This window comes from Hyla sarda, chromosome 5, assembly GCF_029499605.1.
Source record: "Hyla sarda isolate aHylSar1 chromosome 5, aHylSar1.hap1, whole genome shotgun sequence".
Classification (NCBI taxonomy): Eukaryota; Metazoa; Chordata; class Amphibia; order Anura; family Hylidae; genus Hyla; species Hyla sarda.
Window position 1 is genome coordinate 321,414,998 of NC_079193.1, and position 15,988 is coordinate 321,430,985.

The 15,988-nt window shown below is 43.7% G+C and overlaps 1 protein-coding gene across 3 annotated transcripts in view; it reads left to right on the forward strand.

Moving 5' to 3' along the window:
* WWP1 (WW domain containing E3 ubiquitin protein ligase 1) overlaps window positions 1–15,988 on the forward strand; it is a 133,824-nt gene that overhangs the window by 52,483 nt on the left and 65,353 nt on the right. For 2 of the 3 annotated variants that reach the window (XM_056522277.1, XM_056522278.1), the window contains exons 3-6: window positions 2,225–2,360; window positions 8,090–8,214; window positions 12,146–12,289; window positions 12,373–12,442. In XM_056522277.1, the coding sequence (XP_056378252.1) occupies window positions 2,225–2,360; window positions 8,090–8,214; window positions 12,146–12,289; window positions 12,373–12,442 (475 nt within the window). The remainder of the gene's footprint in view (window positions 1–2,224; window positions 2,361–8,089; window positions 8,215–12,145; window positions 12,290–12,372; window positions 12,443–15,988) is intronic. The other variant, XM_056522279.1, reaches the window with a different exon arrangement.

Sequence of the window (15,988 nt, forward strand, 5' to 3'; positions counted from 1 at the left end):
TTTTTTTTTTTAAACAAAGTACATTAAAAATATTTTTTTTAAGTTTACCATAAGGAGTGCAATAGCAAAACATTTTTTAATGAGTTCCCATTTAAATGATGGGATAACGGTGATTTTTTTTTTTTTTATTTTTTTTTTTGTCTTAATGTTTTTTTTTTTTTTTTTGTTACAGACCAGTGTTCCATTTTATTGCACTTGTGGTTCTTTGCTGTGATTTGCATGTTTCTGATTTATAATGTCTAAGATGAAGAAAAGCTCATTGATACAAAATTACATTTAGCAGATTAATATAAATATAAAAATGTAGATTGATATTAATGTTATTATGGTGAACCCAGTCACGTGAGGTCATGAGAAAAGTCTTTTGGGACAACTAAATTCATGTGTAATTAGAATGGACTTAGGGTCCTTATTTCATAGCAAAATGTTAATATAGTGTGAAGACGGCTTGTAAATGGGACCGACCCCATTGCGACGGGAGCACGTCCACCTATTGCAGCGTTTTCTAAACAGTGTGCCTCCAGCTGTTGCAAAACTACAACTCCCAGCATTTCCGGGCATGCTGGGACTTGTAGTTTTGCAACAGCTAGAGACACTGTTGGGAAAACGCTGACCTTCTGAGTTGCTTCTGATTGACACACCTGCCCAGCCACTCTCCGCAGAGCCAGGTCTCTGTTTATAGGACTATATTCCTGTTAGGTTTAGAAGTTTAATTTGAATATTATATGAATAAACTTTCAAAATGTTATCCAGACATGTCAAAAGGTTAGCTTGCACAGGTCCTTTTAGATTGTATCTGCTGCGATTGTGAGTTATAATTCTGTATAGTGCCCTACAGCCCTCTCCACTTCCTTGCCAGCCTATCTGTCCGACCTCTTCACTCTGTCCGACCTTATTACTATAAAAGGGTCAGCTTTGATTGACAGCCGGAGGAGTGAGGTTCATGCTGCCGAGCATTTCATCAAGCTATAACTCTCATTTGACACAAGGAGCATTCTGCTAAAGGGGTTGTTCCCACCATTACATATCAATCTTTGTATAGATCGTTAAAAAAAAACTCATAGTGTGTGCCATTTACATGCTGTTAAAGGAAAACGGTCACCCGTACACCCGCACCATAACCCGATACACCGGGTTATAGTGCGGGTGAACAGGAGACCGATGCGGGGTCTGGGACTGCTAAACTTACATTGATCCCCCGAAGGTCTCCCTCTACCAGGGCTGACTTGCGCTTTCAGGCGGGTCCGCCGGCTGGATTTAAATGCCTACTGAGCGCTCATGAAAATTTAAATCTAGCTGGCGGGCCCGCCTCAAAGCGCAAGTCTGCGCTGGATGAGGGGGACCTTTGGAGGATCGGCGTTCCGGACTGCATGTAGTTATAGCAGTCAGAGACCCCACATCGGTCTCCTGTTCACCGCACTATAACTCGGTGTATCGGTTACAGTGCAGGTGACCGGTTTCGTTTAATAAATAAGGCAGTGAAAAGTTATGGCATTTACTTCTGTAGTATAGTGCCACCTTGTGTTCAGATTGTATAGTAAATTGGACGTCCACCTACTGCAGTTGCAAAATTACAAGTCCTAGCATGCCCGGACAGCCAAAAGCTGTCCGGGCGTGCTGGGAGTTATAGTAGTATTGCAACAGCTGAAGAAACACTGTTTGAAAAACACTGCACTGAGTCGCTTCTTTCACTCTCCAGGTCTCTGCATAGTGATCCTATTTTATTGTATGGAGCAGAGAATAGAAATAGTTTTCTTCCCAGATCTTCTGCAGTACATGGCAGTATAGCTGAAAAGATGCTGTTTGCAGGGGTAATTAGAAGGAATTGTGCTTTCAGCTGCCAGAGGGGGAGGGAGATTGATTCTGTCCATCCCTGCCAGAGGGGGAGGGAGATTGATTCTGTCCATCCCGAACAGCAATGATTAGCAGAAACAGCAAAGGGGCACATATTGAAGAAGGATACCCCCTTTAATAGTGACTATCCTACAACCCATAGGGCATGTGACTGTTTTAGAGATGTTACCACATGGTTAAAAAGAAGCAGGATACATTCTTGAACACATAAGTTATAAGGCCTCAGGGCTTGTGAAGAATAGGAGCGTACGGTTTGTAGCGGTGGGAGAGCCAGGACGCAGGATAACTCCGCTTCATTCCAATGGTGCAGACAGGAGCGTAAATGTAACACATGAATGAAAGGCCTGAACTTGTTTTCTTTCCTTTCTAGTGTCTTGTGCCAAACTGAAGAAGAAGAAGAATTGGTTTGGAACAGTCTATACAGAATTAGCTGCTGATGGGGAAACAAAGAAGACGGCAAAAGCAAGCAGTTCCAGCAATCCAAGATGGGAGGAACAGTTAACTGTGTACGTCCTATCTGTATGGAACGGTGTGAGGATTTTTCTCTGCAACTTGTAGTTTTATTACTTTTGGTGTGCCATACATTCAATATTCTAGACAAAATCCTTGAAGATAATTTAAAGGGATTTCAAAAATGTTGATGTGTGGTGTCAACTCTTTGCACCTCTACCAATCTTTGGTGCAGAACGGTCACCACTACCCTTCATAGTTTACAAGGCACACATATATTTTGTAGCAGCTGTGTCTCCTACTGCAGCTCATTTCCTTTTACTTCAATAGGACTGAACTGCAATACCCTGCACAACCACTACAGAATGTATGGCGCTGTGCCTGCTAAACCACAAAGGGAACATGCTGTAGCTGCAATATGATATGAATGGCCTGGAAAACTATTTTAAAAACGTAGAAAGCTTTTTTTTATGTTAAAATATGATTTGGATGGTATTACAGACCTATGGTCTGAGATGCAGGGACATTCTGTTGACCATTTAGTTGCTTTAAAGGAAAATTGTCAGCCTGTTCACCCACACTAAACACAATACACTGGGTTATAGTGCGGGTGAACAGGAGTCCAACGAGGGGTCACTTACTAAAATATGTCCAGTAGGTCCTGAGATAACCTCTGCTGAATTCAGTGAATCGCGCACAGGAGACAGGGCTCCGCCTACTCAATTTACATATTCATTGTCTGTGACTCAACTTCACTGGGATGTGGAGTCACAGACAATGAATATGTAAATTGAACTGGCGAACCCCCGCCCCCTGTATGCGATTCACTAAATTCAGTAGAGGATTTTCTGGGGGGACATATTCAACCCCTTGGGGACGGAGCCCATTATGACCCTAAGGACGGAAGCATTTTTTGCAAATCTGACCACTGTCACTTTAAGCATTAATAACTTTGGGAGGCTTTTACTTATAAATTTGATTCTGAGATTGTTTTTTTTGTGACATAGCGGTAAATTTCCGTCGATACTTGCATCACTTCTTGGTGAAAAATTCAAAAATGTGATGAAAAATTTGAAAATTTAGCATTTTTCTAACTTTGAAGCTCTCTGCTTGTAAGGAAAATAGACATTCCAAATAAATAATATTTTGATTCACATATACAATATGTCTACTTTATGTTTCCATCATAAAATTGACGTGTTTTTACTTTTGGAAGACACCAGAGGGCTTCAAAGTTCAGCAGCAATTTTCCAATTTTTCTCAAAATTTTCAAAATTTGAATTTTTCAGGGACCAGTTCAGGTTTGAAGTGGATTTGAAGGGTCTTCTGGTTAGAAATACCCCATAAATGACCCCATTATAAAAACTGCACCCCTCAAAGTATTCAAAATGACATTCAGTAAGTGTGTTAACCCTTTAGGTGTTTCACAGGAATAGCAGCAAAGTGAAGGAGAAAATTCTAAATCTCCATTTTTTTACACTTGCATGTTCTTGTAGACCCAGTTTTTGAATTTTTACAAGGGGTAAAAGGAAAAAAAAATCAAAATTTGTAACCCAATTTCTCTCGAGTAAGAAAATACCTCATATGTGTATGTCAAGTGTTTGGCGGGTGCAGTAGAGGGCTCAGAAGGGAAGGAGCAACAATGGGATTTTGGAGAGTGAGTTTTTCTGAAATGGTTTTTGGGGGGCATGTCCCATTTAGGAAGCCCCTATGGTGCCAAGACAGCAAACCCCCCCCCCCCCCACATTGCACACTATTATGGAAACTACACCCCTCAAGGAATGTAACAAGGGGTACGGTGAGCCTTAACACCCCACAGGTGTTTGACAACTTTTTGTTAAAATCGGATGTGTAAATGAAAAAAAAAAAAATTTCACTAAAATGCTGGTTTTCCCCCAAATTTTACTTTTTTACAAGGGGTAATGGGAGAAAATGCCCCCCAAAATTTGTAACCCCGTTTCTTCTGAGTATGGAAATACCCCATGTTTGGACGTCAAGTGCACTGCGAGCGTACTACAATGCTCAGAAGAGAAGGAGCTCCATTGAGCTTTTAGAGAGATAATTTGTTTGGAATGGAAGTCGGGGGCCCTGTGCATTTACAAAGCCCCCCGTGGTGCCAGAAGAGTGGACCCCCCCACATGTGACCCCATTTTGGAAACTACACAGCTCACGGAATGTAATAAGGGGTAAGGATAGCATTTACACCCTACTGGCGTTTGACAGATCTTTGGAACAGTGGGCTGTGCAAACAAAAAAAATTTAATTTTTCATTTTCACTGACTACTTTTCCAAAAATCTGTCAGACACCTGTGGGGCGTAAATGCTATCTGTACCCCTTATTACATTACGTGAGGGGTGTAGTTTCCAAAATGGGGTCACATGTGGGTATTTATTTTTTTGGGTTTATGTCAGAACCGCTGTAAAATCAGCCACCCCTGCGCAAATCACCAATTTAGGCCTCAAATGTACATGGTGCGCTCTCACTCCTGAGCCTTGTGCGCTCACAGAGCATTTTACGCCCATATATGTGGTATCTCCATACTCAGGAGAAATTGCGTTAGAAATTTTGGGGGTCTTTTTTTCCTTTTACCTCTTGTGAAAATAAAAAGTAAAGGGCAACACCAGCATGTTAGTGTAAAAATTTTTTTTTTTACCCTAACAGGCTGGTGTAGACCCCAACTTTTCCTTTTCGTAAGGGGTAAAAGGAGAAAAAGACCCCCAAAATTTGTAGTGCAATTTCTCCCGAGTACGGAGATACCCCATATGTGGCCCTAAACTGTTTACTTGAAATTCGACAGGGCTCTGAAGTGAGAGAGCGCCATGTGCATTTGAGGACTAAATTAGGGATTGCATAGGGGTGGACATAGGGGTATTCTATGCCAGTGATTCCCAAACAGGGTGCCTCCAGCTGTTGCTAAACTCCCAGCATGCCTGGACAGTCAGTGGCTGTCCAGAAATGCTTGGAGTTGTTGTTTTGCAACAGCTGGAAGCTCTGTTTTGGAAACACTGCCGTATAATACGTTTTTCATTTTTATTGGGGGGGACAGTGTAAGGGGGTGTCTATTTAGTGTTTTACCCTTTATTATGTGGTATTGTAGTGTAGTGTAGTGTTTTTAGGGTACATTCACACTGGCGGGTTACGGTGAGTTTCCCGCTAGGAATTTGCGCTGCGGCGAAAAATTTGCCGCAGCTCATACTTGAAGCAGGAAACTTACTGTAAACCCGCCTATGTGAATTTACCCTGTACGTTCACATGGGGGGGGGGGGGGGGGGGCAAACGTCCAGCTGTTTCAAAACTACAACTCCCAGCATGTACTGACAGACCGTGTAGTTTTGCAACAGCTGGAGGCACACTGGTTGGAAAACCTTCAGTTAGGTTCTGTTACCTAACTCAGTATTTTCCAACTGGTGTGCCTCCAGCTGTTGCAAAACTACAATTCCCAGCATGTACTGATCACAGAAGGGCATGCTGGGAGATGTAGTTCTGCAACAGCTGGAGGTACGCAACTACAACTCCCAGCATGCCGAGACAGCTGTTTGCTGTTTGGGCATGCTGCGATTTGCAGTTTTGCAACATCTGGAGTGGTACAATTTAGAGACCACTGAACAGTGATCTCCAAACTGTGGACCTCCCAGATGTTGCAAAACTACAACTCCCAGCATGCCCAGACAGCAAACAGCTGTGTGGGCATGCTAGGAGTTGTAGTTTTGCAAGATCTAGAGGGCAGTATAGAGATCACTGTGCAGTGGTCTCTAAACTGTAGACCTCCAGCTGTTGCAAAACTACAAATCTCAGCATGCCCACACAGCAAACAGCTGTTTGGGCATGCTGGGAGTTGTAGTTTTGCAACATCTGGAGGGCTACAGGTTAGAGACCACCGTATAATGGTCTCTAGATGTTGCTAGGCAACTACTCACCGGCTTCCGTTGCATCCAGGGAGCCGTCCTCTTCTGCTGTATGCCGCCCGCAGATCCCCGTCGCCCGCAGCCTCCGGAGGGGTAAGTGGACGTCGGCGCCCGGTCCTCTTCGTTTCCCCATTCTGCCCCGCCTATTGTGGGTGGGCAGGACGGGGAAAACGAAAGTAAAGCCCCCGATTTGCTATTGGTTGTCGCGTCTAGACCACCAATAGCAGGGATAGGAGGGGTGGCACCCCTGTCACCTCACTCCTATCGCTTCAGGGGGATCGTGGGTGTCTTAGACAACCGCGATCCCCCTTATAGTCCGGGTCACCATAGACCCGTAATGACCCGGAATCGGCACAAATCGCAAGTGTGAATTCACTTGCGATTTGCGCCGATCGCCGACATGTGGGGGTCTAATGACCCCCCTTGGCATTTGCACGGGGTGCCTGGGGTCCTTAAGTACCAGGAAGCAAGGGTGTATGCATACGCTCTTCGTCCCCAACAGGTTAAGTAAGTGACCCCTCATCTGATTCCTGTTCACCCACACTATAACCCAGTGTATTGGGTTTAATGTGGGTAAACAGGCTGACAGTTTTCCTTAAATGCAAGTCTATGGGAGGGGGCATGGCGGCCGTCACGAGGGGGAAGGGGCCGTGACCTTACGATCCTCTGGCCCCTGTATCGTGATTTATCAGGTACAGCACGAATTTCACTCCATGCAGCAGATGACTGTGGGGGCTGCAGGAGGGATCACGGGGGTCCTCAGCGGGGGGCCTCCCGCAATCAGACATCTTATCCCCTATCCTTTGGATAGGGGATAAGATTTTTAGGGGTGGAGTACCCCTTTTAAGCTCAGGCTTGGCTTACAAAGCCAATGTATTGCAACACAAAAGGTTTATATGCGTCAGCCAAAGATTCAGTGAACTGTATCTAGAGCTGACAGTCATATTACAAGGCTGCTCACTTAGATAATGTTGAGAAACCTTTTCCTGCAGTGTTGCAGCATGGTACCTCCATAGTAGGATCCTACAGTGGGCTCATTCATATACAATGTATACTGCAAAGAAGAGAGTCTGTGCTTAACAATATACATCTGCTGTATACTTAAAAAACGGGTTATTCAGGAATGGCCCTTGTGCTCTGACCCAGTCAGCGTCCAATCGACTTTTTTTTTGCTCTGGACTGAACACAACTGACACCATTGTGTTCCAACGGATCCCATGGACTTGAAGAGTCTGTTGGGTTTTCGGTATTTTACAGGAGTTGAGTAGAGAAAAAAAAAGATTGGATACGCTTTATTTTTTTCTCCGCTCAACTACCGTCCTTTCCACAGACTGACCGATAGAGCACAATGGCAGTGGGAATGAGCTCGTAGAGTAATCTGTGCATGGTCTTGGCAGTCATTTGTTCATTAAAGGGGTTATCCAAGAATAGGAAAACCTGGATAGGTTGTCTCTTGTTAGTTCTGTAAGGGTTTCCTTAGAACCTCAACCTTAAAGGGGTACTCCGCCCCTAGACATCTTATCCCCTATCCAAAGGATAGGGGATAAGATGTCTGATTTGGGGGGTCCCACCGCTGGGGACCCCCGGGATCTCTGCTGCAGCACCCCAGACATCTGGTGCATGGACCAAACTTCGCTCCGTGCCGGATGACTGGCGATGTGGGGCGGAGGCGTGTGCCATCACGCCCCCTCCCATAGACTTGCTCTAAATGAACACCGGGTGCAGCAGGGAGATTGCGGTGGTCCCCCCACGATCAGACATCTTATCCCCAGTCCTTTGAATAGGGGCAAAGTACCTCTTTAAATAGTTATCTGTACAATGGTTTATTAGGTACTATAAAAAGCTAAAATTCTAATAGTATTATCCATTGCGTTTCTAGGAAGGTAACCCCGCAAACTACACTTGAATTCAAGGTATGGAGTCACCATACGTTGAAAGCTGATGCGTTGCTTGGCAAAACCGTTGTGGACCTGAGGCAAGCGCTGGAAACACATAATAGAAAATGTAAGTGGTGAAATATGGAATACAGAATGTGAACGGGCAAATGTCAGCACATAGAGATGTTACTGGAGTAAAGACTGTGAGGAGGAGGATTTATACTATGATAATGAGGTATTGTGTTGAGCAAATCTTTCATTTCCTTCATGTTTTATACTTTTGCTTTTGCTAGATTTTCTAGCTTTTTGGGTGATTCCATTTGATAAGGTAGAGGTTAATTTTTGCTGATTACTAATTGGTTATTTTATCTTTCCAATGTATCTTGTGGCCTGAAAAATGAGCAGATCTGGTGAATCAGTAGAAACTATTTGCTCATCCCATCTTGTGACTCCACATGATTCAGTGTTACCAGTGACTCCAGGCAGAACATGTAGTAGATGAGATACACATTGGCTGTAGAAGGTTGTGTTTGCACCAAGTCTGCAATAAATCTAGGTTCTATGTATAATACACAGTTGACCTAAGAGCGTCCCGTCCTAGCTGAGGCATTGTACATCCGCCTGTAGTCAGGTGTGGTATGACTCCACAGATGATCAGCAGTTATGTGTTTTCTGCAGTCTAAACAAGCGTTCATTGTGCTTTACAAAATATAGCTCTTATATTCAATGACAATATATTATGCACCTTGTTTTTCTGTTTCACAAAATAGGAGAAAGACAAGCACCACAAAGATGCACACCCGATGATGACATTGGAATAATGTACAAAGGTATACATTTATTGTGCGAAAACATAGGAAAACAGAACATTGAAAAACACTTAAAGGGGTACTCTGACCCCAAAGACATCTTATCCCATATCCAAAGGATAGGGGATAAGATGTCTGATCGTGGGGGTCCCGGTGCTGGGGACCCCCACAATCTCTCATGCAGCACCCACCTGTCTCAGCTGCACAGAGCGACGATAGCCCCGTGACTCATGGCCACAGGGCCGGAGTATCCTGCCGTCACGCCACCTCCCATAGACTCGCATTGAGGGGGAGAGCGTGACGTCACAAGGGGGCGGAGTCGTGATGCCACGATACTCTGCCCCCGTGGTCGTGAATCTTCAGACATGGAACTATCGTCACTCTGTGCTGCATGAGAGATTGGTGGGGTCCCCAGTGGTGGGATTTCCGTGATCAGATATCTTAGGAGATGAGATGTTTTAGGGCCGGAGTACCCCTTTAAAAAGTGCCTAATCCCCTCAGGGGGCACAAATGTACACAATAAGGGATGGACTGCATAGTGGGCTGCCATATAGCACCCTATATCCCACTATATGCCAAATTGTATCCTATATCCAAATATATGTGTGCTTAGTGATTAAAGTGATGAAGGACCTGTGCTCCACTGAAAACATGCGTTCTGTCAAGGTGATGCAAGAGAGAGTCACATAGGTGTGTTTTCATTGGGGCACAGGTCCTTCATCTCACATCAGGGCTGCTGCTGTATAAGCCTTGTTTGGTATTCATCACTGCTTAGTTCTTGTCCATTGTATTAGTCCCTGTATATCTGCTTTGTTATAGATTGCACCCAATACTGTGAGTAGTGCATCGGCACGCCTATATTGCGTGTAGTGCTTTTTGTAATACTCATAAGCTTTTATCACTATGCACACCTGTAGTTGGATATAGGGTACTACATGGAAGCCCGCAATGCAATACATTCATTATTGTGTACACCTGTGACCCCTGAGGGGGATTAGGCATTTATTCTTTCCCCTTGGTTGCTGTGGCACTCGTATGAGCCTTCTTAAAGGGGTACTCCAGTGGAAACTTTTTTTTTTTTTTTTTTATCAACTGGTGCCATAAAGTTAAACAGATTTGTAAATTACTTCTATTAAGAAATCTTAATCCTTCCAGTACTTATTAGCTGCTGAATAATACAGAGGAAATTATTTTCTTTTTGGAACACAGAACTATCTGCTGACATCATGAGCACAGTGCTCTCTGCTGACATCTCTGTCCATTTTAAGAACTGGAAAATCCCCATAGCAAACATATGCTGCTCTGGACAGTTCCTAAAATGGACAGAGAGGTCAGCAGAGAGCTCTGTGTTCCAAAAAGAAAAGAATTTCCTCTGTAGTATTCAGCAGCTAATAAGTACTGAAAGGATTAAGATTTTTTAAAAGAAGTTATTTACAAATCTGTTTAACTTTCTGGCACCAGTTGATTAAAAAAAATATATATAATAATAATAATTCCACAGTTTTTTTTTTTAATGCTCTGTTTTCCTATGCTACTTGTACAATAAAATGATACCTTTTTACATTATTTTTTGGTCATTATTGGGTGTGCATCTTTGTGGTGCTTGTCTTTCTCTTCTTTTTGAGTAGTCTGTGTATATACACAACATTTGGCTTACACCCTATCTTTTATATATAAGGTTGAGCCTCACTTACTTATTTGTCTCTTGTATTTCTGTCCTGGCTGCTGCAGTACTGTACATATTGCTTACATTTCTGGTTGCCCTGAGTAGCATCAAGAAACAAAGGCACTGTTCATACTATGGAGAATCCGAACAGAATTTCCGTAAGGGATTCTGTGTGGATTACGCCTTACGGCACATTCCTATTCATTTCTGTCAAAAAGAAACAAAGGCGCTCCTTGTGGAGTATCGCTTGTAACAAGGATACCAGGGAGGGGGAGGGTATATCACTGCTTACCGATATGGGTTGTGTACCGACATACACAACAATGGTAAGCATATATAGGTAGAGTGTGCCCGTCTGCAGCCTTCCTGAAGTGTTGTTAGCAGGATAGAAACAGGACTTCGAAAATTCAGGAATCCTGGCGCTGATCAAGGCAAAGGACCGCAGAGGTAAAAGTATCCACCATAAGGTTTATTGGCAACAATGCAACACGTTTCGCTGCGCATGGGCAGCTTCTTCAGGTATGGCAATTAGGAGCAACACCCAGGGTTAAATACCCTAAAGGTGTTAACCCCTAAATAACAAGAATAGAAAAAAATGGTATCTGTGACCATCCATACTGACATTAAAATAAAATATACATATAAATAATTTAGCCCAAACTAAGAGAAGGGAAAAAAAAAAAAAAGAAACAGTCTCTCTTTTTTTATTTATAAAAAAAAAAAAAAAAAAAAAAAAAAGACTGTTTCCTACCTATAAGCATATATAGGTAGTTTATTTATAAAAAAAAAAGAGACTGTTTGTTTTATTTCCTTTCTTTCCTTCTCTAAATTATTTATATATGTATATTCTATTTTATTTTAATGTCAGTATGGATGGTCACAGATACCGATTTTTTTCTATTCTTGTTATTTAGGGGTTAACACCTTTAGGGTATTTAACCCTGGGTGTTGCTCCTAATTGCCATTCCAGATGAAGCTGTGCATGCGCAGCGCAACACGTTGCATTGTTGCCAATAAACCTTATGTGGATACTTTTACCTCTGTGGTCCTTTGCCTTGATTGGCGCTGTGATTCCTGCATTTTCGAAGTCCTGTTAATGTCCCATTCATTTCGATCGAAATTCTGCTGCTCAGTTCACACGTGGGAAGCTCCGTAACAGAACTTCTGAACAAGAATTGGATTCCAGCGCAAGATTGAACAGGAATCCTCCTGGGATTTCGCTAATTTCAATGGGACATAAGTGCCAATTCTGGATCAGATCCAGAATCGGCACTTATGTCCCATTGAAATTAGCGCTGGAATTCAGCAAGGAGTTGCTGGCCAAGAGCCTTCACCATACACCAGTGGTCTCCAAAGTGTGGTCCTCCAGCTGTTGCAAACCTACAACTCCCAACAGCTGGAGGTCCACACTTTGGAGACCACTGCCATAAAAATTTCAATGTGAAGAGAAAAATATAGGCCACAATACACATTAGAAAAAGTGCCAAAAAACACCCTTTTGTTGGAAAATCCTGCCCAAATAACTTCATTTAAGGGCCTGCTAAATTTTTATATTAACACTTTGTTGTCTTTATGTCCTATAGTGGAAAGAGTAAAAGAGCAATTGAAGCTGTCTTTAGATGGCAAACATGGCACAGTCCAGACTGGCGAGCTGACGGTCATCTTAGATGGGTTGAGTGTAGAACCAGAGTCCCAGGCAACATGTAATTCCACAGCCCCAGCACCCGGTAAGTCATGAATACAGGACTCGCCCTCTGGCACTGAGTGTGAATGCACTTTAAACATATAACATTTTTCTTTGCCTTTTTAGTAGAAATTCAACAAAACGGAGATGCGATCTGCGAAAACGGAGGCGAATGTTCGTCGGACATTAGAGCCGGGTGAGTGTATTTACTGCTGCTTATATATATATATATATATATATATATATATATATATATATATATATATGCTGCTTACACTATGGAGCACTAGATGAGACTAATACAGTGATCCCTCAACTTACAATGGCCTCAACATACAATAGTTTCAACATACAATGGTCTCTTCTGGACCATCGTAAGTTGAAACCAGACTCCACATACAATGCTATGGAATCTGCGAAAGGTGTCAATAGCTGGAAGAACCGACCAATCAGAATGGATATTTCACTGGTAAAACCCCTGTATTACTGAAGTGCATGCACTGACTGGTGTCTGGTAGCACCCCCTACAGTACAGGGAGGTATTACATGTTCTGTACACTTTACCTGTGCCAGGATTAGCTGCTCCTTTGGACATCAGGTGAGGGCGGCTCCATTTTCCTTTTTTTAGGACATTGTGTGTTATGTACAGGACCCTGGAGAAGCTTCTGTCCTCTACATAGACCAGTGTTTCCCAAAGAGGGTGCCTCCAGCTGTTGCAAAACTACAACTCCCTGCATGCCCGGACAGCCGAAGGCATAGACAGTGATTACAGCTCCCAGCAGATCTTTATTACTTTTTTATGTAAGGATTTGCTTTATCTGCATTAGTTATCTACTTAATCCTCACTTTTTCCTATTTTTGGATGACATTTTGGTGGCTTCAGAACCAATTACCAGGTTTCCATAGAGTTCTGGTCTCAACATACGAGGGTTTCAACATACAATGGTCGTCCTGGAACCAATTAATATTGTAACTTGAGGGACCACTGTATATGATGTGTACAACATGGCAAGTACTTACAGTATGGAGCACTAGATGAGACTAATATATGATGTGTACAACATGGTAAGTGCTTACAGTATGGAGCACTAGATGAGACTAATATATGATGTGTACAACATGGTAAGTGCTTACACGCCATCTTAAGGACACTATTGCAGTAATGGATGTTTGTCAGAAACGAGGATGGAGCATATTTAGTAATGCAGAAACCAAGAACATAAATACACATGATGGGTAATCCCATCCTCTTAAAGGGTACCTGTCACGGTGCTCCAGGATATGTTTAATGGTCTCGGTTTTGCTCTGGGACTGACTAAATCAAATTTCCAGGAAGTCTTATAGACTTTACATGGGACTTCCAGGAAAACATCCTCTGATCATGTGGGTTTTGGAGCAATTTTCAAGCGACGTGACAGGTACCATTTGTGGTAGCCCTTGGGGGGGGGTGTATGGTAGGGATGGTATGATGTTGATATATGAGGGGTTAATATTAACCCTGTCACTCGTGACGCCAGGGTGAGGGCTGGTATGCTGAATCTATGTTCTGGCCTATCGCCGCCCTTCCCAGAAGCGATAGGTGCAATGAAATGACTGAAGGTCCACAAGCAGATTTAACTTGAACTTGAATAACTTTACTGCAGTGCTTGCAATATCTAATGCATAGTAACAGTCTCATATAACAGTTCTTAGGTTGCTTAGCGACTGGCAGAAGTTGCGGACCTTGCATTAGACTTGTAGTCTCTGAATTTAGGGAGTGATGTGCAGATCCGTCCGGATTTAGGGGAGATATTGGGTCCGGTGATACTGCAGAGTGCTTAGGGGATGACACACTCTATAATTTAGATCATTCAGCCGTTGCCACAAGGCTCAGGCCTAACTCACTGCGATTACTGCGATATAGGTCTTCTCTCATCAAGAGCCAGGGAAAAGAGCGAGAAGATGGCCGCCGCTCCCTTATATGGGCAGGGGGTGTGGCGATTCTGATTGGTCCGAACGTCTGCCATTCACCAGTACATGGTGTGATGGGATTACTGACGTAAGAGGGCCTCCAAAGGTCCTTAAGCTAAAACCATAGAGTTCACCTTGTCACATGACCCGCAGGTCCTGCAACGCTGATAGAAACAGGTAATTAACCATTTATATACAGAAATAATACTATATACATTATTCTATGGACAAATTAGAAATCTATATACTATAATAGAGGCGACTAGGGGCGGACTGACTAACAGAGAAGTCCTAGGGACCCATAGATAAAGAAGTACCAAATGAAATGCGGTACTGGGACACCACACATTTAATCACTGGATGGCAAGAACCTTTGCCGAACTCTAATTCCCAGCGGAAGTACAACAAGATCGGTTAGGAAAACACTGGTCCTTGACCCTTCAGATAGATGTTTGCTTTTTGTAGTGTTCCCCATCTTGCTGCGTTCATTCACTGCTGAATCAAAGAATGCTAGGTGTAGGGAGGAGGGAAATATATAAGGCCGGTATGAAATTCTTTATAGTTTGGTGGCCTTGCTTACATACAGGTGAATGGCCTTATGTGCAGAAAACTGTACTGATGATACTAGAAGTCACCTGTAATACAATGTGACTCTGAATACCGCCATATATATGGGATTTTGAAGCCAATACTTCTACAGCAGAGTATTGATAATGTATGTCATATATAAAACCTGTAGGCATACAAATGTACAGTATGGCCTCAAAACGTCTATGTACAAGTGGAATGAAGCCTTAAAGGAGAACTCCAGAATATAAAAATTGTCCCCCATAGTGCCGGCAGTAAAAAAAATAAAGATGTACATACCTTCCTCCGCTCCCCCCGGGGCCTCCGGTAACCATCTCCGGTCTCCGCCACGATCCTCTTCCTGGTTGCCGGCGAGTCATTCTGCACTCAGCCAATCACCGGCCGCAGTGAAGTCCCGACTTGGCCGGCAAAAGGCTGAGCGGCAGTGTGAGAACGCTTCAAGACACAAAATTCTTCACTACACCGGCACCTGCTGCCGGGGCCGAAAACGTCACACTGCCGCTCAGCCTATCACCGGCTGAGCCGGAACTTCACTGTGGCCGGTAATTGGCTGAGCGCAGTATGACTCGCTGACCACCGGCAACCAGGAAGAGGATCGTGGCAGAGACCGGAGCCAGTTACCAGAGGCCCTGGGGGAGCGGAGGAAGGTATGTACATCTCTATTTTTTTTTACTGCCGGCAGTATGGGGGACAATTTTTATATTCTGGAGTTCTCCTTTAATCATTAAAAGTTGTTTCCTATCGACAGGATGTCATAAGAATATTTGTCTTTGTCTGTCTGTCTTTCTGTCTTTGTCTCCCTGTCTCTTTGTCTCCCTGTCTCTTTGTCTCTTTGTCTCCCTGTCTCTTTCCCTGCCTGCCTGTCTTTCCCTGCCTGCCTGTCTTTCCCTGCCTGCCTGTCTTTCCCTGCCTGCCTGTCTTTCCCTGCCTGCCTGTCTTTCCCTGCCTGCCTGTCTTTCCCTGCCTGCCTGTCTTTCCCTGCCTGCCTGTCTTTCCCTGCCTGCCTGTCTTTCCCTGCCTGCCTGTCTTTCCCTGCCTGCCTGTCTTTCCCTGCCTGCCTGTCTTTCCCTGCCTGCCTGTCTTTCGCTGCCTGCCTGTCTTTCGCTGCCTGCCTGTCTTTCGCTGCCTGCCTGTCTTTCGCTGCCTGCCTGTCTTTCCCTGCCTGCCTGTCTTTCCCTGCCTGCCTGTCTTTCGCTGCCTGCCT